Source organism: Taudactylus pleione, unplaced genomic scaffold (assembly GCF_031769625.1).
Source record: "Taudactylus pleione unplaced genomic scaffold, aTauple2 ptg000290l, whole genome shotgun sequence".
Taxonomy (NCBI): Eukaryota; Metazoa; Chordata; class Amphibia; order Anura; family Myobatrachidae; genus Taudactylus; species Taudactylus pleione.
In genome coordinates, this window is record NW_028284692.1 from 6,172,819 (window position 1) to 6,194,916 (window position 22,098).

General features: G+C 43.3%; 1 protein-coding gene across 2 annotated transcripts; it reads left to right on the forward strand.

Annotated features, from left to right (window-relative positions):
• The first annotated feature begins 369 nt into the window (after nucleotides 1-369).
• XYLT2 (xylosyltransferase 2) lies at nucleotides 370-13,708 on the forward strand. Of its 2 annotated transcripts, none has more exons than XM_088482615.1 (11): nucleotides 370-731; nucleotides 1,107-1,521; nucleotides 3,743-3,918; nucleotides 4,013-4,215; nucleotides 4,298-4,378; nucleotides 6,104-6,320; nucleotides 6,410-6,586; nucleotides 9,049-9,308; nucleotides 10,635-10,815; nucleotides 11,416-11,749; nucleotides 12,491-13,708. In XM_088482615.1, the coding sequence occupies exons 1-11, from the start codon at nucleotides 600-602 to the stop codon at nucleotides 12,811-12,813; spliced, it is 2,499 nt and encodes an 832-aa protein (XP_088338741.1). In that variant the 5' UTR covers nucleotides 370-599; the 3' UTR covers nucleotides 12,814-13,708. The 2 variants fall into 2 exon arrangements, with proteins under 2 accessions (XP_088338741.1, XP_088338740.1); XM_088482614.1 differs by having other exon boundaries at nucleotides 9,046-9,308; nucleotides 12,491-13,707.
• The last annotated feature ends 8,390 nt before the right edge of the window (nucleotides 13,709-22,098 follow it).

Consider the following 22,098-nt stretch of genomic DNA (forward strand, 5'->3'; position numbering starts at 1 on the left):
CTGAGCAGCAGTAGAAGAACGTTTTGCGTGGAAAATCCTTTAAGATGCTGCATTCAAAGTAGTATTTTGTTTTTTAATGTATTATTGTCCGTATTCTTTTCAATCATATTCTGTGGCTTTGATCAGTTATTGTTGTAAATACTAATTTATAACACATCTTCAACACAAACTTCTACAGCGTTTAGTAATAAAGTGTTGCTGGATATTGTATTAAAAAAAGTTCCTGAGCAACAACAGGGTTAAATAAATTGAAGATGAATGCGTCATTTAGAAGAACCATTTAAATATGTTTGAGGGAAACACTATCGAATACAATGTATTGCCACGTGGCTTTCCCTGAATGGTTGCCCGGCAACAAGAGACGCCCTACTGTACTTCCGCCAGCGCATGGGAAACAGAGCTGCTGGGCTCTTGGCACGTCACCCAGCTGGAGGAAAGGACAGCCATTTTTCTATTGGGAAAATACTACTATAATAATCACTGGCCAGCAGCGCAAGTGCTGAGTTATGTGGTGGTGCTGATGGGCGCGTAGTGCTAAGAGTCTCTGAAGATACGGCAGCTAGGAACCTGCGGGTGTAGCAATATACCATCTCGGAGAGATGGCGCCCAATGCCCGGGTGCTGAAGCTCGGGCGCCGTTACAAATACCTAGCAGCCGCCGCGCTTGCTCTGCTGCTTATACAGGGCCTGGTGGTGTGGAGCTTCAGCTGGCTGGAGGAGGATGCAGAGATTGTAAGAACCGGGGACATGTATGTGAGCGATGGGGTGGCTGCCCGGCTAGGGGGCACCGAGCAGACTGAAGAGGGATAACAGCAAAATCTGGGTGTAAAGTAGGGTTGTGGCTCCAGTAATGACTGACTGGGGAGTTTAGCTATTGTGCGAAGGTCTCTATTATGTACAGCACACCCTAAAGAGTGAATGATGAGGAATGTGAGTTGTTTGCTATTAAGGAGTGGGCTTAGCAGAAGTTGAATGCAAGTCTTTTTTTCTCTATTGAAATATATTTGATTTTCCTTTGTGTCAGTACATTACACTTTTAAGTGGTCCAGTATGATGGACCTATTTTATTAGCTGTGTTATTCTGAAAACTCCCATTTTGTTTTCCAGAATGCTCTACAAAGGAGGAATAGAAGTCCAGATAGGGCAGAACACTCCAAGGACCTTGACAGTTCTGCAGGGCGTAGGTCATGGAGATCAAAAGTCGTGGGTGGGAGAGCAAGCAGTGAGGTGGCCAAAGTGGCAAGAGACACCAATTCAAGGTCCAAGCAGAGCACGCGTATCCATGTCCCACGGGAGATCTGGCCTAATTTGACCAGAGATGGTGACACAGGAAGTGTAGAAGGACCTCACCCCACAGACCGTGTTTTCACCACCAAATGTGAAGTAAAAGGCAAAGATGCTTTGTCTGCTCTTTCTAGAGCAAGTTCCCCAAAATGTCAACAGGAGATTGCTAACGTTGTGTGTTTGCACCAGTTCGGACAATTGATGCCGCAGAGCTTACCACGTTACTGCCAGATAACAGGTAGTTTATGATTTCCCTTTCTTACAACTGATTCATGTGATTTCTCTGCACTATATCTTTATGCATGAGGAAGAATCAGTAGTATCTCATATATCATCTTGGCTGATCAGGGATCTCTGGGTATAAATACATAATTTGTTTATATATGCTAACCTGAAATTGTATGGATATTAAAAGTTACTGAAAAATCCATGTAACAGTTCAGCAGTTACAGGCTGCAGTATGAGTGCTTTAATACAGGCCTACAGAAATCAGAAGTGACTTCAAATGTCTGTAATAACTCGCTATAGTGGTGCATTATTCCTAAAATACACAAGGTTTTCTAGTGCAACTTTGGGTTGATTTTTGGGGCGTGGGTTCCCTGGATTTCTTTGGTTGGTCTGCTTCAGAGTATCGCATAATAACACATTTTTCCTTTTTTGCACATTTTAACACTTTTACTGTTTTGTTTATTATATTTGTATTTTCACTTCTCCATCCTATATATGCAGCCATAGCTGCTCTTACCTATCTTACTTTACACTTCACCTTTCTCATTAGAGCGATGCCCTGGGGTGGCTCGGCTGAGCTGGTTTGGGGGTGTCCTGCGCTTAGGATTTGAACCCTAGTATGTTAAGGACCTACCCTACAGAGATTACCTGGATATGGTGGCTAGACCCATAACCTTGGCCATGATTATGCTAAAAACCTCTATTTATTTATTGCAACATTTTATTGCATAATGTATTTATATATAATTAGTAATCTGGAGTTGTGCACCTGTGATTTGTCTTTTTCTGTGCCTGCATTAATAGTCTCAACAGGTAACATATATATATATATATATATATATATGTGTCTAGGACCCTTTCCTATGCTTTCTAGTGGACACAGAAGGGATGCCTTCAGTACTTGCTGGTTAGATTTGGTAGGTACAGGAGTTTATACATATCCTAGCATAATTGGTGTATTACAGTGATGTGTGGTCAGGTGAGGCAGGTTTGAAGAGCCATTCCTATCATACTTAGGTATACTCTAATTTTTACTTATCATTTTTATAGTCAAAACTTTGAAGAAAATATTATTAGTATCTTCTTTGTATTGTTCTAATCATTTTTATAGTCAAAACTTTGGAGTAAAATGTCTATGGCAGGTGAGGCACTGCCTCCCCTGTGAATATTTTCTGCACATCCCTGATCAAAACTCACCAAATTTCCAGCACTATATACTGCTGCACCTTTGTATAATGCCCTCATGAACCCTCGGGTACATATAGGTATGTGTAAATCTGGCTCTGTTACTAGCCAATGCCCCCTCAGACATTTACCTCACTGCACGTCACTGGTGCATTATGTATTCTATCTGTGTGGTTAGCTTTATAGAATATGTTTATAGTGTGATGATTAGGTGCATTTATGATTGCTACTGGGATAAAGATTACTTCATGGCATCTGTTATCCTTTACACACAATTTAGAGATGTACACTTGCCTTTTAGTACATTCTATTGATAGCTCTAGTTTTAGGTTAAATTCTTTTGTCCATATAACGGGTATTCTAGAAACGCAAGGGGTGAAGTGTAATAGGATACGATTTGGCAAACTAGCTATTTTGAAACATTTTTTAAAGACAAAACCAGGTTGCTGCTGCTCTCAATCCTGCTGCAGAATTGCAGAAAATCTGCATATTTGCCATATCAGTCTTTTGCATTTGGCCCAAGGACTTCAAGGATTGGTATACAGCAGTGGTTCCCAAAGTTCCTTGAAACACGGCGCCCTAGAGTATCAGTATTTTTCACGTCCCCTAGGCCAAAAGTTTCATTTTGCAAAATCTTTAAAACATAATTATTAAATGAAGTAACTTGTGCTTATGTGTTATCCTTAGGTTCAGTTATGTGGTGTTGGACATGTATTTTATGCTCGGCAGCCATCAGCATTGCTTCTGCCTATTACATTGACCTTACATAATTTAATTTGGTCCTGGACCTCCAACTCGTGGCACCCCAGCAAGTGCCCCGCAACACCCCAGAGTGCCACGGCACCCAGTTTGGGAACCACTAGTATACAGACAATATCTCAGGCATATTATGGCTAACATTTCCTTTTGCCTTTTATATGTAATTGACATGAGGGAAGCATTGATGAATAATATAGTGGGCATAACAAAAACACTAAATGGAAAACTTGTTGGGGAACTCCTAAGACTGAATCGTGCTCTGAGACGTTGATTTCTGTATGTCTCAGGTAAAATGACCTCGGGTTTACAGTGGGAAGAATCTGATGTTGGAGCCTCTCTGCCTGAGAAACCTCTTCGTGTAGTTTACATGCTTGTTGTGCATGGGAGAGCAGTACGACAACTAAAACGTCTCATCAAAGCAATTTACCACAAGGACCACTTTTACTACATCCATGTTGATCAGGTATGTGAAGAATCAGATGGTAAGAGGTTAAAGAGTCGTAATAGGAGCATTACGTGTGCTGAGGATTAAAATGCCAATGTTCTTTCTATTGCAGCGCTCCAATTACTTACATAACAGAGTGATTGAGTTGGCACAGCACTATACAAATATACGTGTTACCCCATGGCGCATGATAACCATCTGGGGTGGTGCCAGCCTACTGACAATGTATTTGCATAGCATGCAGGATGTGCTAGAGATGGCCGACTGGCCTTGGGACTACTTTATCAACTTGAGTGCAACAGACTACCCCACCAGGTGAATATGAGCTGTTTTGCCTGATCTTTAGCAATCATTATAAAATGACTTGTGACTTATGTTGTGCATCTTGTCTATGCAGGACCAATCAGGAGCTGGTTCTCTTCTTATCGAAATACAGAGATAAGAATTTCCTTAAATCTCATGGCCGTGACAATGCTAGGTAAGGGGGTGCGGATTCTCTGCGCTGAACAGAGTAATTTGTTAGGTGGGCGCATGAAATAGTGTCTGCATTCTTTATTTAACATTTTTTCAGTTATTTATGGTAAAACATTTTAAAAATATGTATTTTACATTTATTTATTTTTTTTCCATGAAAGAGAAAAAGTAGTATGCTTTAATTTAATGTCTGTAATTAAGGGGTCTATTCATGGTGCTAATTATCAGGGTCAAAATTAACTTTCTAATTCAATACGAGCGCCCGAGCAATTCATCATTGCTCCGGTGCGGAGACAGCTGACCAGAAAACCAGCTGTCTCCCTGAAGTGTATCACTGCTCCAAAAGGAATCTTTTGTACCGCTAGTGCGCATGCGTGACCTACAGGCCACGCATGTGCACAAGAGCCCCGACGTCTGGCAGAAGGAGCCGGACAGAGGCAGAGGGATCAGAAAGGTTGCGAGCTCGGAGCGGGAGCACTCTCCATCTGAAGATGGTGAATGCTCCCGCACTCAAGCTCCGAAAATATCTTTTCGGAGCTTGATTAATTCTGTCCCTATACTAGTGTATAGGAACAGTGGGCCATTCCAGCAGAGGAAGGTAAGCACCTGCTTGATGAATGGCCTGAACACTTAATGTTCATTTTCATCTGCTTTTTTAGAAAATAAGTGATGATGAATAGGCCCCTTTATATGCAGTGTCTTTTCAATTAAGTGAAACCCAACAATTTGGAGGAATTGTCACCCCCCCCCCCCCCCCCACAATATTTTCACCAACCTTCCTATATTTTATTCCCTCCTGATAAGTATTATTGTCAAACAGATGTTAAAGTTTTAACAATGGGGAAGGGGGATCTTAAAATAAATTATTTTTTTTTCCTTTTTTTTTTTTATTTTTTTTTATGCCACAGCCACCTGTGGGCACAAATTCTTACTAAGGCATTTTCATTTGAGGCATAAATGTATTTTGGAACAATGATGTTCACCCTCTGATTTACACAAGTTAGCCGTAATAACTGTCATCGTTATCTGCGCGCACTTGCACCAACCCTATAATGTAACTCAGATGGGTCTCTCTGTACTCATTGCTGAAATTAGACCGCAATTCTAGCTACTTGTTCTCACTAAACTTAGCCTACGTTCAAACACCCATTGCCACCCAGTTACACTCATACGAGCCCAGGTGAGACGAAGATGTTTACAATGTTGAATCACCCATAGGTGCATGCGCTCGGCTACATATCACGCACAGTGCCTAAAATCGCAAGATCTGGCTTCAAAACGGATTTGCGTACAACTCTGCATTAACCCCACAGAGCAGAACACTGCTTTTCATGTAGGGGAGAACCTTGCAAGGAGGAAGGTGGCTTTTGTCCTTTGGAAACCCCTAAAGAAGCTACTTTGCCAACAGCTATTTGATCCAGTTTACCCTTTATCTAATAATGCTGTTGACAAAGGAGTTTCAGCTTGTGCTGTCTTCCACCACTGTAATGTTTTTATTACCCTCAGCACATAACATTCACTTTTACCTTTGTGTGTCAGTAGTAGGTTCAACTATTGGCCATGGTTCAATAATGGCAGCATGTGCTCATTCCATTCCCCTGCAGGTGTGTGTGTGTGTGTGTATAGGAGTTAAGATAATAAATCGTGTGCCATAAAGGTGACTCATGATTTATAGGATTTAGACTGTCCCTGTGAGAATCATTGAGGCAGTACATGTCTTTTCTGCTAGGTTCATTAAGAAGCAAGGGCTGGATCGCCTTTTCCATGAATGTGACTCCCACATGTGGCGCCTTGGCGAGAGACAGATTCCAGAGGGCATTGTGGTAGATGGTGGCTCAGATTGGTTTGCACTTACTCACAAGTTTGTGAAATATGTGACCTATACACAGGATGTCCTGGTGTCCGAGTTGAGACGATTCTACAAGTACACACTGCTACCGGCTGAGGTCAGAGGATAAACATTCTATATGCAGCCCTGCCTCTGGTCATGTTCTCATATTCTTTCTAACACTGTGCTCATCACTTCCTCTTTCAGTCATTCTTTCACACTGTCCTGGAGAACAGTCATGATTGCAACACTCTCGTTGACAATAACCTGCGAGTGACAAATTGGAACCGGAAGCTGGGCTGCAGATGTCAGTATAAACACATTGTGGACTGGTGTGGCTGTTCTCCTAATGACTTCAAACCACAAGATATTGTCCGTTTACAGGTATTCTGACAATCTAGGCATCATCATCATCATGATTACTAAACTTTAAACTGCTATTATGTTACAGATCAGGATCACAATAATAGAAAGTTTACCAGTGTTTCACATTACACAGCATAACACACATCCATACTTGGCTGTACTGACCTGTCCTATACAGTTTCACACAAATCATTGATCCATTACCTCAAATCATGTTATGATATGTCTTATACCTTATTCTTCGTGTAATAATTTTACCTTTTAGAAAGAAAACGTGCATTTTGCTTCTGTACAAAATGTGTGTTCAGCATTTGACAACAATAGACTTTTTTAATACATTAATGATAATGTTGATCTCTAGGTTAAAACCGATTTAAACATTAAGGGAGCAATTCAGTACTTTTTATTGGGTGCTTTAACTAATGGGCGCCCGACGGAGCAATTCAATTGTTGCTCCATTCAGGGGCCTGTGGTGCATTTCTGCTCGCCGCCTCCTGAGACTTTGGGCGCCCAAATCAGTACTTATAGAGCTTTCTTCAGTTCTTTCACCCATATATTTTTAATTCACATTGACTACAAGTACCTAATATCAGCTTACCGTCTAACATACAGTCAGGTCCATAAATATTGGGACATTGACAGAATTTTCAGATTTTGTCCTCTATTCACCACCACAATGGCTTTGAAATGAAACACACAAGATGTGCTTTAACTGCAGACTTTCGGATTTAATTTGAGGGTAATTACATCCAAATCAGGTGAACGGTGTAGGAATTACAACGGTTTCTATATGTGCCTCCCACTTTTTAAGGGGCCAAAATGGGACAAACTAAACAATCCTAAATCTAACTTTCACTTTTTAATACTTTGTTGCAAATCCTTTGCATGTAATTACAGCCTGAAGTCTAGAACGCATAGACATCACCAGATGCTGGGTTTCATCTCTGGTGATGCTCTGCCAGGCCTATACTGCAATTGTCTTCAGTTCCTGCTTGTTCTTGGGGCATTTTCCCTTCAGTTTTGTCTTCATCAAGTGAAATGCATGCTCAATCGGATTCAGGTCAGGGGATTGACTTGGCCATTGCATAACATTCTACTATTTAGCCTTAAAAAACTCTTTGGTTGCTTTTGCAGTATGCTTCGGGTCACTGTCCATCTGCACTGTGAAGCGCCGTCCAATGAGTTCTGAAGCATTTGACTGAATATGAGCATATAATATTGCCCGAGACACTTCAGAATTCATTCTGCTGCTTTTGTCAGCAGTCACATCATCAATAAATACAAGGGAACCAGTTCCATTGGCAGCCATACATGCCCACGCCATGACACTACCACCACCATGCTTCACTGATGAGGTGGTATGTTTTGGATCATGAGCAGTTCCTTTCCTTCTCTTCTCTTCCCATCACTCTGGTACAAGTTGATCTTTGTCTCATCTGTCCATAGGATGTTGTTCCAGAACTGGCTTTTTTAGATGTTGTTTGGCAAACTCTAATCTGGTCTTCCTGTTTTTGAGGCTCACCAATGGTTTGCATCTTGTGGTGAACCCTCTATATTCACTCTTGTGAAGTCTTCTCTTGATTGTTGACTTTGACACATATACATCTACCTCCTGGAGAGTGTTCTTGATTTGGCCAACTGTTGTGAAGGGGTTTTACTTCACCAGGGAAATAATTCTTTTGTCATCCACCACAGTTGTTTTCCGTGGTCTTCCAGGTCTTTTGGTGTTACTGAGCTCTGCGGTGCATTCTTTCTTTTTAAGAATGTTCCAAACAGTTGATTTGGCCACACCTAATGTTTTTGCTATCTCTCTGATGGGTTTATTGTGATATTTCAGCCTAATGATGGCTTGCTTCACTGATGGTGACAGCTCTTTGGATCTCATATTGAGAGTTGACAGCAACTGATTCCAAATGCAAATGTCACACCTAGAATCAACTCCAGACCTTTTACCTGCTTAATTGATAATGAAATAACGAGGGAATAGCCCACACCTGTCCATGAAATAGCTTTTGAGTTGATAGTCCCATTACTTTTGGCCCCTTAAAAAGTGGGAGGCACATATTGAAACTGTTGTAATTCCTACACCGTTCACCTCATTTGGATTTAATTACCCTCAAATTAAATCTGAAAGTCTGCAGTTAAAGCACATCTTGTTTGTTTCATTTCAAAACCATTGTGGTGGTGAATAGAGGCCAAAATCTGAAAATTCTGTCAATGTCCCAATATTTATGGACCTAACTGTATACCTGACCTTGACATGCAAGATAGTCGGTCATTCGCTTCATATAGGAGTGGTCTTAATGTTTTGGCTCATGGGTGTATGTCTGAGTTGAATAGAAGTCCAAGGAATTGGCTATGTGTTTCTCCTGCATCCAAATTGCTGTAGAATAGCATTAAGTAATACTGATTACACTGCATCATTATATATGTGCCTTATACATTTTTTTTTTTCTCTCGTTATTTTCTCCTTTCAGCAGCTTTCCAGGCCAACATTTTTTGCCAGAAAGTTCGAGTCGGCAGTGAATCAAGAGGTCTTGGATATTTTGGATGCCCATCTATTCGGAGAGCTGCCACCAGGAACCCCTGGTCTCAAAGGTTATTGGGAAAATGTACATGACAGCATGGAGGGAATGGGAGGTCTCAATGACGTGACCATGACAGCATATGCATCATTTGCACGCTTCTCGCTGCATGACCTGCACAGCCTGGAGAAAGTAAACGGGAAAACCGCTTGCAGGTAGGGGGAGGAATTAACAGTTTACAGCTAAAACTGACAGAGATATGATTTTGTTGGAAGCCGCCTCTTAGTGACTGTATATGTGTGGTGTCACTTTCTGTATGGTCATTATGCCACTGAGACCCAGATGTGTCGGCAACTGTCGAATCCTGTTTATACCTTGGGGTATATTTACTAAAGTGAGGGTTTTGAAAGTGAAGATGTTGTCCATAGCAACCAATCAGATTCTAGCTATTATCTTTGAGAAGGTTCTAGAAAAAGGTTACGTAGAATCTGATTGGTTGCTATGGTCAACATATCCCCTTCTAAAAACCCGCTCTTTAGTAAATATACCCCCTTGAGTGCTTATACAGGCAGCAGGAACTCATTTTGATTTGGCCGTGGGGGGGGGGGGGGGTACTTTAGGTGTTTTTGGTTCGACAAAACAAATGGCAGAATTTACCGCTTATCAGCTAAATACATGAAAAAAGTTCTCCCAGTATTTACCAAATTCTGACCTATTATTCCTGAGTGTGACGAACAGAAAATGCTGATTTGCTGCAAAAGAATTAAGACGTCAAAATACCAAGAAATTATCCTGAAATTGTAACTTTTTAAAAAAAAAAGAAAATTCTCTTGTTGCTATAGGTTTTTATATTAATACATAAAGGTTACTATTGAAAGATACCACCAAAACAAATTGCAAATGTATCTGAAAATTGTTTTAGTATTTAACTTTAAAAAATGCCTGTAGTTACTAAGAGCCTGATTCAGAGATTTACGCAAAGCCGATATTTTTGCAGATTGTGCAATTGTTTGCTCATGCGTGAACGCCGCACTGCGCACGCGCAGAGCTTGATTTGTGACTACTTTAATATAGACTGAGGAACCATTTGCAAAGTGATTGACAGGTAGTCAGTGTTTGGGGGATGGTATCGGGGGTGGTTAAGACGCAGGTGTGTCTGGCCATTTAAACGCCATTTTGTGGGTGTGCATAAATTGGTCATTGTGATCTCCTGTGCAGCATGAGAGCTCTCTGTGGAGCAGCAGTGTTTGCGGCTGGTCAGACTTGCAGAAAGGCTGCCTGATGTGCATAGATTGTACCGATGTTTATGCTCTTGCACGTCGTTGTACAGATATGAGAAGGCCGCAGTGGACGTCCCTATGGTAGGCTGTGCTTTGGAAGGCATTAACATACTTTAGCAACTGCGATCCGTGAGAGAATGCAGTTGCAATTGCATTACCATCCCGTCTCTGAATCAGGCCCTAAGTTTTTATGTGATTAGTGGTAGGGGTATAATTGGCAGGCAGAGACTGACTTGCTGAATATTCTTCTTTTTTCACCAGCTACTCTGCAGATAGTTTTCCATCAAGTGTTGAGATCTATTTTTATGATGACCATTTCCAAGGCTATCTGGTAACACAGAAGGCTCAGCCCAATGAAACACTGGAAATTTGGATGATGCCACGAGGTAGTTTGAGACTAGTTGATCAGGCCGGAGCAGCTAGTCGCATCCAAAGCCTAGAGGTGAGTGTTTTTATTTTATTTATTTTTTGTCTCTTGTATATATTCTGTTTTCTTAGGAAAATCAGAATTGCACTTGCTGTGGATGCATCTGTTGCCGGATAAGCTTGGCTACCTGATGGCTGTAACTGTCCTATGTACTCCTTTCTCTCTCCTGTGGCCACTTGGCTTTAACAACCTCTTAGTTTGCTTTGAAAAGCCTCCTGGCGGGGATGCGTCATCTGCCGGATCAGCCCTGGTCCTGCCTTACTGTTAGTCCCATACTGCGCTCTTCTTTCCAAGAGTTAGATTGGTTAAACATAGTGCGATGTAGAACAGCTACAGCCATCCGAGTACCCTGCAAATATCTATGATAAGTATATTTACTATAGATGCGCACTTTCGCCTTTGTGGAAAACTCCTAGATTGTGATGGTTGTTATAACACAAGTGTTCCCCATTGAATTGGAGTAAAAGGTTTAACATAAGTGCAAAAATCCCATTTTAATTGTGATCCAGTGAACTCATGCCAAGTTTAAGCCTTTAGCTGTGTGTTGAGTGCTCCTTTAACTTCATCCCACTGTTTTAGCTGCTGCTCATTTCTCATGGTTGGTTGTTTTTCTAGGTGGGCACTGATTGGGACCCCAAAGAGCGTATCTTTCGTAATTTTGGTGGTCTGATTGGGCCTATGGATGAGCCTCTGGCTATGCAGAAATGGACCCATGGAGTCAACGTAACTGTTACTGTTGTCTGGATTGATCCTACATACATTATAGCAGCTTCATATGACATTGCTGTAGACTCTGAGGCTGAATTCACACAATACAAGCCACCTTTGACACGACCGCTGCGCCCTGGTGTATGGAGTGTTCGCTTGCTGCACTTCTGGGAGCTGCTGGCAGAGGTCAAATTCCTTGTGATACCATTGACTGTTAGGAAGAAGGAGCCACTTCAAAGGGGTAAGCTAATAAGAGCAGCCATTGGTCTCAAACATAATATAGTTGGATAGAGAAGCTTGTACATCCACCTGTGTGGGCAAAATGGAAAGAGATTAATGTGTGGGGTTAATGCTGGCCATACACGGTGCGATTTTAGGTTGGTAAGATGTGTTGTACAATTGCCCTTGAAATTCTCCATACGATGTGGTCAAGTGGTGTATGATTGATTGTTACGATCATACGATACGATGCATACATGTGTATCACATTGTACACAATAGATCGTAATCTTACGGTGTTGCAGTAAGAGCTACAATCCAGCTATATGACTGCGGGGACACGCATCTGCATCGTAAACACACAGAATCAACAACGATGTGCACAATTGATCGAAATCGTACACGTGCAAAAAGTCGCACCTTGTATGGGCTGCTTAACTCTGATTAATTAGTTCGGCTGCAGCTACTCTTGATAATTAAAATATATATGAACTTTGTCAGCATTTATACTAGATTTCGGCTAAAAGCGATCAGGTCTCTTCCTATGTATATATGTGACTTATTTGTAGGGGAGATGCACTTTACTGACACGTAGGAGACACAATCAAAAACACAGCCCGTATGGCTCGTCAGCTATTGATTTAAATCCTATATGGGGCTAAATTGGCAGTATTTTGGAATAAAAATGTATTAAACATTCACAGCTAGAAATGATCACCGTTGTGTACATATAATATGTAAACCTCTTCCTTTTACTCTCTAGCTGACAGGTGGTTACATGCCGGCCCAGCTCGAGGGCAGTACATGGAGCAGAATTTTCAGGGTCTGAGTGGAATCTTGAGTTTACCTCCTCGTGCTCAAATTGAGAAGGATGTAGATAAAAAATCAGAGCTGTTGGGCAAAGACTTGGAAGAATGGACAGATAACAGTTTAAGTGGCTTCTGGTCGGTTGGGGGTATCTGCACCAAGACTGCCTCTGCATTTTGCCCCTCACTTACTGTCTGCTCTGATACACACTGGAGTTCTCTATCACCTGACCCAAAGTCTGAGATGGGGACGATTAGACCCGATGGACGTCTAAGGTAGCAGAACCTACTGGCAATAACACATGGACAGAGGGTAAAGCTACCTTGGCTACGGGACGGGATTGTTTTATCTGTGGCACATTTGGATACAACAAGCTTGTGCTTTTTACCAGAGAAAGAAATGTTGGAACAGAATGTGAACAATATACGTCATAGCAATCGGGTGAGGGTAATTCACTGTTACACACCTGAGCAGCAGTAGTGCCCTATTGTGTGAGGACCTAATTCAGGCCAGATGACTCGCTTCATCTCCATTACAATCTATAAGGTGTGCCAAGCTGATCCCACCTTAACCTGTGCGTGCCAAATATGTTCAGGCCGAGGAACTAATCTGCTGCTAATTTACAAGCCGGAAATGACCAAATAATACATGGTTGACGCTACTATTCCTAAAGGGGCTGGTCCCTCAGATGGATGACTTTTATTTCTGTACTTTTAGTGGACTGGAAAAAAATTGGGACACTCTATATAATGATTACATAATTTAAAATGTGGTAAAGATGCTGTCATTGCTGTTGTAGATGATGACGACATTGTAAGTGGTGACATCAGTGACTGTTGCAAGACCTTTCCCACTAGCATTTACCATGTTAATGGTGGAAATATTTACCACCACTGAAGAAGCTTTGTATATGGGTCATTATGAAGCGTTCAGTGGACCTACTGATGGCTGCTGGAATCTGAGCCCAGCAGCACATTTTATATAAAAAAAAAAATAAAGTACCAAAGGTTGCCCTGTAGTGCAGCTTCCTGTGTAAAATGTGTGGGGATGGCACCTCAGTTTAGTGTGCCCACAATCACTCTTGTCACAATGAAGCACTTTATTCATGTCATTTTTATGGAGTGAAATCGGTCTTAATAAATGTATGCTATAGCCACTAGTTACAGTGCTGATCGTGTGGTTGTCAGGAGTAGATAGCAGATGACCTCTGCATATATGTTAAAGCCCCCATACACGGTGCGATTTTTTATTTATTTATTATTTTTTTTGCACGATTTCGATCAATCGTGTGTTTGTGTGTGCATACGATGCCGATGCGTAGTCGTATAGTTGGATCGTAGATCTTACTGCAAAACAGTAAGATCTACGATCTTGAGTACAATGTGTAATACACTTCTATGCATCGTATTGGAAGATCGTAACGATCAATCGTACAGCATTTGCCAACATCGTATGAAGAATTCCAAGGGCAATCATACTACACATCTTACCAACTTTGAATCGCACAGTGTATGGTGCCCTTTAGGCTAGAGTGGGTTATATAGTAAAGTACAGCACGCGCACACAATTCTACTAATTATATTATTACAAAGAAAAAATGTTCCACAAAGTAGCATTGCTTTGAATGGTTTGTATACACACAACATCTGATAAATGTGATATAGGCAGCATATACACAAAGGAGATTGCTTACTTATGATTGTACAGTATCTAGGCACACAGATAAAATTGTTTTTAAGTACTGGGTGATAATTTTCAACACCTGAACAATCCAATTTGATCTGTTTGATTTAAGTAGTGATGTTAAACAGTAGTGATGTTCTTAACAATTTGCATGGTGAGATTGCATAAGATGCGACCATGCCAGGCTGGGCTGTTCCTGAGACCGTTGCCTCTGATGCAACTGTTTTAGAGAAGCTGGTGGCGGCTGCTGGGCTCCAATCCTCCGGCAACCACTGGGCTCAGTCCACAGTCCCCTCAGTTGCTGCAGAAACCTCCCCACAGACCCCTCCTGCCGTCTGGGTTACAGAAAGGGGTCGATCCGTGGCAGCCCGAGCTCAAGGCAGCCGCGGATGGCTGTCCACAGCCACCCAGACTGTGATAGGCTATTCCAATAGGACCGCCCACCATCTCCTTCGGGCTTCCTGCTGCAGCAGCCGCGCCTCTCCCAGGCAGCACAGTGCTAAAGCACAGTTGGCCGCAGCATGCAGAGTACAGGGCAGTGCCCCACACGGGAGTACCTTGAGGGATGTAGACACTATACACACGGAAGTCATCCACATGGGGCAGTAGCTGGACCAGTGGAGCTCCCCATCTCCCTCTCTACCACCTTCAAGCAGCGTGGCCCAAGGGAGCATGCAGTAAGTGAGTGTGTGTGGGGTGGGCGGGGGAGAAATGCTGTCACTGTGCTGCTGCAGAGCTGTTGAACAGGGGTATGGTTCCGGGCAGTGTCAGCCACTAATCAGGGGGTTCTGCAGCAGCATCAGAGCCCTCCCTCATACTACAGCCCCCTCATCACTCAGGTCCCCCCAATCAAAGACATGCTGCCTGACAGTGCCACTATATCAGCCAGCTAATCAGGAGGTTCTGTAATAGCATCATAGTTACCCCCCAGTCTCTGCATCCTCCAGTCCCCTCCTTCCCCCATAAAGATATGTATACAAAAACACATTGTGTGTGTGTATATAAAATGTATCCAAAACATCTTTATCCCCACTGTTTAGTACTTATTAACACCCAGATTAAACTCACCTGACAGACGCCGCCATCAGAGGCTCCGGACCTCGCGACAGGACCAGCTGTCTCGATCGCGGTGAAAAAAATACATATACATTTTAAAGATGCAAATAAAAAATGGAATAATACAAACACAAAAGCACTGCAAATATGGGCACATCTTAATAGTGAATAGCAATTATTAGGATTGCACATACCCAACAATTAATAAACCAGGACCTTGGGGAACTAGTGATTACAAGAAACATTGTAAACTCAGTCTTATTGAGTCCCTCAGGGCTAAAGTGTTTAAAGTATAGATACACCTACTTTCTTTTTGAAAAAGGATCTTCGCTCTATTACCTCCCCTCAGAGATTGTGGTACATGGTCAATGATTATAGCACAAATGCTAGCCATCCCATGTTTGGCCTGGACACTGTCTCGCGACTGGTTGATCACTATGGCCAGCTGCTAAAGCCTGTCTAATGGCACTTCTATGTAGCACCATCTGCTCTTCAAATTGCCTTTGGGTTTTATCAACATAAGACAATCCACACGGGCATGTTAACATGTAAATCACGTATGTAGTAGTGCAGGTTACTATATGATTCATTTTATATCTTTTACCCTTACATGAATGACTGAGTGAATTACAAACCAGTAAAGATAGACAGGTAACACAACCTAAACATTTACAACACCCCATTTTGTGGCTTAAAAAAAATGGGATGTCAGTTTATTCAACCTTTGTGATATCTAATTTAACCACTTGATCCATAATTTTTATGCCCCTAGTGTTACTACGTAGTAGTCTTGATTGTTGCAAAGATGGCAAATCTAGATCCGTGGCCACCAATGTTTTACTTTTTTTTCTAGGAACTATGGGGAGTGTATTTATTAACCTAGGGGATGCAGTTAGAAGGCATATTTTTTTTGTTTTTTAGATGGCTTTTTAGGGCATGAGAGTTGTTTCTCATGAGGTGTTAAGTACTTTCTCCTTTTAAGCTTTCTAATTTATTTTCTATTATCCCTCTCAACAAATGTTTCTAGCATATCAATTTGGTTGGGATTAGATGTAATGTGTCTTACTTGCAAAAATTGTGAATAAGGTCAACCTTAGCGTAAGGGTAATGGGTGGAAACTTTCATGCCTTAACAAAGTATTCCTGTCTGTCTTGATGAATAATGATATAACTATATTACGATCTTTCAAAGCAATGATAACATCTAAATATTCTATACTAGTTTTGCTTTGCTGATCTTGTAGGTAAGTTTAACCAAAATCAACCGGAATCAGTATGATTTAACGCCGGCCGCATGGCCGGCAGTTCAAATCCCAACAGCGGCTGCCCGACACAGGAGGAAATCCTGATCGTCCTAGCTAAGTACTCACTCAGCTAATTCCCTCCCCTAACCCTCCCTTAGGGGTGCCTAACAAACCTGTTTTGCAAGGCCGCGATGCGGTGCTGGCGAGGGAGGCGCAGTGAGCCCCCTCAGCCCGGCGCATAACTGTGGGGGGCGCGATCAGCTTGATCACTCCCCCCACAGGCATAGGAGACTGCTGTGGCTGCTTCTTAGCAGCCGTGAGCAGTCTCACAGTGCAGCCCAGCACACAGCAGCGTGCAGGGGCGCCGAGAGGGGGGGGGAGCGGGTACAGTTTACCCGGGCCCGGGTCTGGCGCCCCCCCCCCCTCTGTGCTGGGCTGCAGCGGGAGATTGCTTGCGGCTGCTAAGTAGCAGCCACAGCAATCTCCTATGCCTGAAGGGGGGAGCAATCACACTGATCGCGCCCCCCACTGGCTTTGCGCCGGGCTGAGGGGCTCACAGCGCTGCAAAACACTATTTTTTTTCAAGGGGGCGTGGCCACACCTTCTGAAATTAGGCCATGCCCCCTCTTTACCGGGGCCCCGCGTGGCTCTCTACGCCCCTGGCAGCGTGTGCTGGGCTGCTGCGATGTAAGAGGGGGGAGCGGTGCCAGGCCCCTCCAGCAAGCCCGGGCAATTTGTACCCGCCCCCCCCCTCTTGGCGCCCCTGCACACTGATGGATATATCGCCCGTTCAAACGATATATCTATAGTGCATTGCCAAGTGTGTACAGCAGATATGTCTGTGAGCCAACATATCTGAAAGATATATCTCCCATCTGCTGGTGTGTATGGGCCTTATGTCTTACTTCCATGTATTGCTTATTTTGCACACCGTAATCTATGTATTGTACCCACAATGGCTGTCTTCTGGAACTCTTGTGGGTAGGATGAGCATTCAGGAGTTCATTTATCAATAATCGCATTTGCAATGCAATCTGGATGTGATATTAGCACCTAAAATTGCATTGCATCGCCCAGATGTATTAAATAGCACACGCAGGGACCGGGGCTATGAAAGGAGCCCATCCATGTGATGTGCTCAGAGGGATGAGACCGAAACAGCAGTCTCACCAATCCTGTGCCAGGACTCTTGCGCATGCACGGTCTACTGACTACACATGTGCAGCGGCCATTGCTAGGGAAGGTTCCAGAAGAACCGTCTCCCGATAAATTTTCTGAAGTGTAGTCCATAGGCTACAGCTGCACAACTCCATCTTCAGATGGCGTTACCCAAACTGCAGGATTGCTTGGTATTCCGGAGCTTGGTAAATCCGGCAGCTTCGCATCCCCCATAGAAACCTATAGGGGTTGCGGCTGCTATCAGAAATGGAGGCAATGCTGTTCCTCCTTCATACATTGGGGTAATACTAAATATTTCTAGCTATTCCCCGAAAAAAAGGGGAATATGCTGCATATATTTAATGATAAATAGGCCCCAATGTGTTTTAAGAATGAGACAATTGTGTATTCTGAAACAGGTTGTCTCTGCATAGAACAGCAGGCATTGAGATTAGGAGGCCCTGTCAGTATAGCTATTGTAATTAGAACAGGTTTTACCTTGATGTACATGGGGGGAAAGACAATAATGTCAGCTATTGTCAACAAGAGGTGACAGACGTGCTGATTTAATCAGAATGTAAATATGTTTCCCGTTGATTAAGTAATTGACTTCGAATTACAAATTTGTGAAGGGTCTACCAAGGTCTCATTGCAATTTAAAATACAAAGTGTTGAAAAAGTCTATTAAAACAGATCTTGACCTAAATTAGTATGAGTAATTACAATGGGTATAAGGTCAATTGTATTATTTTGCAAGTCTGTTGCATATCACCTTTACAGCTACGTAGAGAACAAATGAGATGTCCTGATGAAAGGAGAGAATGTCAAAAGGTACACAATGTAATTCAAACTGTCACACAAGTCATATGCTACAGACCTCTCACATGTTTAAACCATACATGCCTACCCTTCCGGAATTCGCCTGAGGCTCCCAATTTTTTGGGTAACCCCCTGAATTTCTGTGGCGATCCCGGGTCCCCGTGTAGGGGGTGGGGCTTAATGACGCAATTCTTCATCTGTCAGGCCCCGCACCCATCGCAACCCACCTGCCTCTGCTCCCCAGGCTTCTCTCGGGGAGGAGGAAAAAAAGGTAGGCAAGTATGGTTCAAACGGGATGGGTACGGGATGCCGGCGCTAGGCATCCCACGTGGTTAGTATACCGACACCTGTTGGTTAAGTATCCAAACCCACTGCCTACCCTAACCCTCCCTCCCCGATGCCTAAACCTAACCTCCTTCCCCCCCCCTCCCGCACCCTAAACCTCCCCCCTTAGTGCCTAACCCTAACCCTTCCCCTAGTGCCTAACGCTAACCCTCCACCAAAACCTTGCTACTTAGCTTCGGGATTCCGGCGGTCAGGATGCCGGCACTAGGATTCTGACAGGTGTCAGGATTCCGGCGCCGGCATTCTGATCGCCAGAATCCCCACTGTTGGGATATTGAACGCATCTTGTTTTTCTGTAAACTTATATGGGGAACACATATGCCAGCCCGTGACATACCCAACAATCTAATGATTTGCTAAGGTTATGCACAAACGATATGTGCATACACGACTTACCAATCAGCTGCCCGATATGTCTAGCCGCAGGAACCAGCTGTGACACCATTGTCGCTGGTTCCTCCGGCCAGTATATGGGTGGGTCATCTGTGCACACAGACAGATGAGCATGATATATCTTTCAGGGGATGCAGTCAGGAAGCTGACGATCGAAATGCTGACCGCCGGCTTCCCAACTGTCTAATCCCGGCAGGGGTCTAATGATAGGCATCGAAATCCTGAGTCCTATCATTATCCCTACGCCGGGAGCCCGACGCGCGGCATATCAAACGAAGGTAAGGTGGGCGCGGACAGCCGGGGGAGGAGGGTTAGGTTAGGTGCTCCCGGGGGGGGGACTTAGGGTTAGGCACCCCCCAGGAGGGTTAGGGTAAGGAGGGGTTAGGTTTAGGCTGCGGGGAAGGGGGGGGGGTTGTGTTTAGGAACTTACAGGGGGGGATAGGCACTTGGGGGGGGTGTTAGGGGTAGGCACCCCTAGGGGATGGTTGGGGGGGGTAGGGTTGTAAAAATACTCACCTGTCGGGATCTCTGTTGCCGGTCTTCCGGCGTCGTAATTTGCGTCCGGCGATATTTCATACCGATCCCTCTTTCAGGTATATTGCATCTGCCATGCTGCACATCTGAGGCGCTATATCTGTCAATGACGTGGTTCACACAAAAATAGTTTGTACACATCGGCCGCTGGTCTGGACGATATATCGTTTGTTGGCTGTTGTGTTGTCAATGATACATATAACAAAGAGATAAAATATGGGCACAGACCAGAAACTTGCTTGTTATTAGATGTGAACACTGGAAACACAGTTCAATAAATTCTGTACCTGACAAATGCAGTATTCCAGACAAGGTTCAGCAAGCAATGCAGAAATCATTATCTAAATTGCCTTCAGATTCATTGTATTTCTTTTTGTTTTCATTTTAGTTTACAAGTGCAGCTTCTGTTGCACAGCCCATAATGCTGTTCACCGCAGCAGAATAATGACATATGGGGGCAGATTCATTTAGCCGCGGTGCTTAACACGGACAGATAGCCCGGAACTATTCAATTCTAAGCCTATTTCATCCCGCAGTAAACCTATATCTAATGCGTGTTAACCAATAGATTCTGGGTTAAGTGCCCTGAGCCATGGGTTAATGCACTTGCGGCGGATGCGCTAATTGCAGAAAGTCTTACCGCAGATTTCTGTATACACCTTAGGAAGGAGCAAACAGAAATCCACAGTAAGTGCAGCCTCTGGAATACAATTGAATAGCCCCGTGCACTGCTATAAGCTACCTCTTCTACTGCTACTGCTTCTAATTAAATCTGCCCCAGGGACAAATCCACAGATGTCCCCAGTACACAAGAAAGGGAAAGTATCCAATAATCCATTCATCACTGCAATTATGCAAACACAGAGCCATAAGTGTGGAAACACCCTTATAAAAAGGAAATCAGTAAGGGAATATTAATGCAGTGTCTACACATATGATATGGGAGTGGGGGATTAAGGTGGCCATCTTGAATTCAACTTATTTTATTAATTGGGAAAGTAGTCATGTGACATCAAACAGATGCAGAATATCATAAGAAAAATAATGGTGTTCTTCATTTTAACTTATCTTTATTCATTGTCAAGTTTTAACAACGTTTATAGGATATGTTTGAAGTGCAGTGTTAAGGCTATTCTCTATTCCTATTACTTATGAAACTTGACCAACATGTCTGGCTGAATCTGAGCACAAGCAATCAACAATTCGTTGTGGCATATGATAACGATCTTGTATCTTCACAGCATAAACATGTTCCTTCAGGTAACCCCACAGAAAGAAATCTGTTAAATCTGGGGATTTTGGTGGCCACTGTACTGGACCTCTACGGCCAATCCACCTTTGAGGTAACTGCACATCAAGATATTCCCTGACAATGAGTCCATAATGGGGATGGGCACCATTTTGCTGGAAGAAATTAGGATATGACCCATCCTCTGATTACAATAAGGAAAAAAATCTCTTCATCCTTAGCCCCACTAAAACAGACTAACAGAAACACTAGTAATGCCTCTTACACAGTATCCCACACACAATAATGCCCCTTACACAATATGCCACACACAGTACTGCCTTTTATAATACATTATGCCACATGCCGTAATGCCCTTTATAACACATTATGCCACACTCAGTAATACCCCCTATAATACATTATGCCACACACAATGCCCCTTATCATACATTATGCCACACACAGTAATGCCCCTTACGCAGTATGCCACATGCGGTAATGCCCTTTATAACACATCGCCTTTTATAACACATACCACACACAGTAATGCCCTTTATAACACATTATGCCACACAAAGTACTGCCCTTTATAATACTTTATGCCACACTGTAATGCCCCATACACATTACGCCGGAATCAGTATGATTCAAACCCCGACATCGGCTGCCCGGCTTGGTGAAAATCCCGATCGTCAAAAGGTAAGTATTCACTAACCCTATTCTACCCCCTAACCCTCCCTTAGGCCGAAACCTAACCCCCTCTTCCCCGTTCACATTAAGGACCTCATTCAGAGGTGGTCGCGATCGATCGCACCCAAAGTGATCGAGAATATGCAAAGCGAGTACTCAATCGCAACGCACATCGTAAGCGCGGAAACACCCACAACAATGAAAGCACACCTCCTATCTCTACGGGCTAATTCAGAGTCGGTCGCAGGCGGCAACCTACGTCAGCACGATTAACACCTGTTACATTGTTAATTGCCTACAAACATTGGTAGAGGCAGAAACCATCGCCTGCACTCACAATGCTTAAGGTAGGCCCTGGGCAACCTTTAGCACTGCGAGCAGTAGCATCGTTATTGTAACGAGATGACGTGTC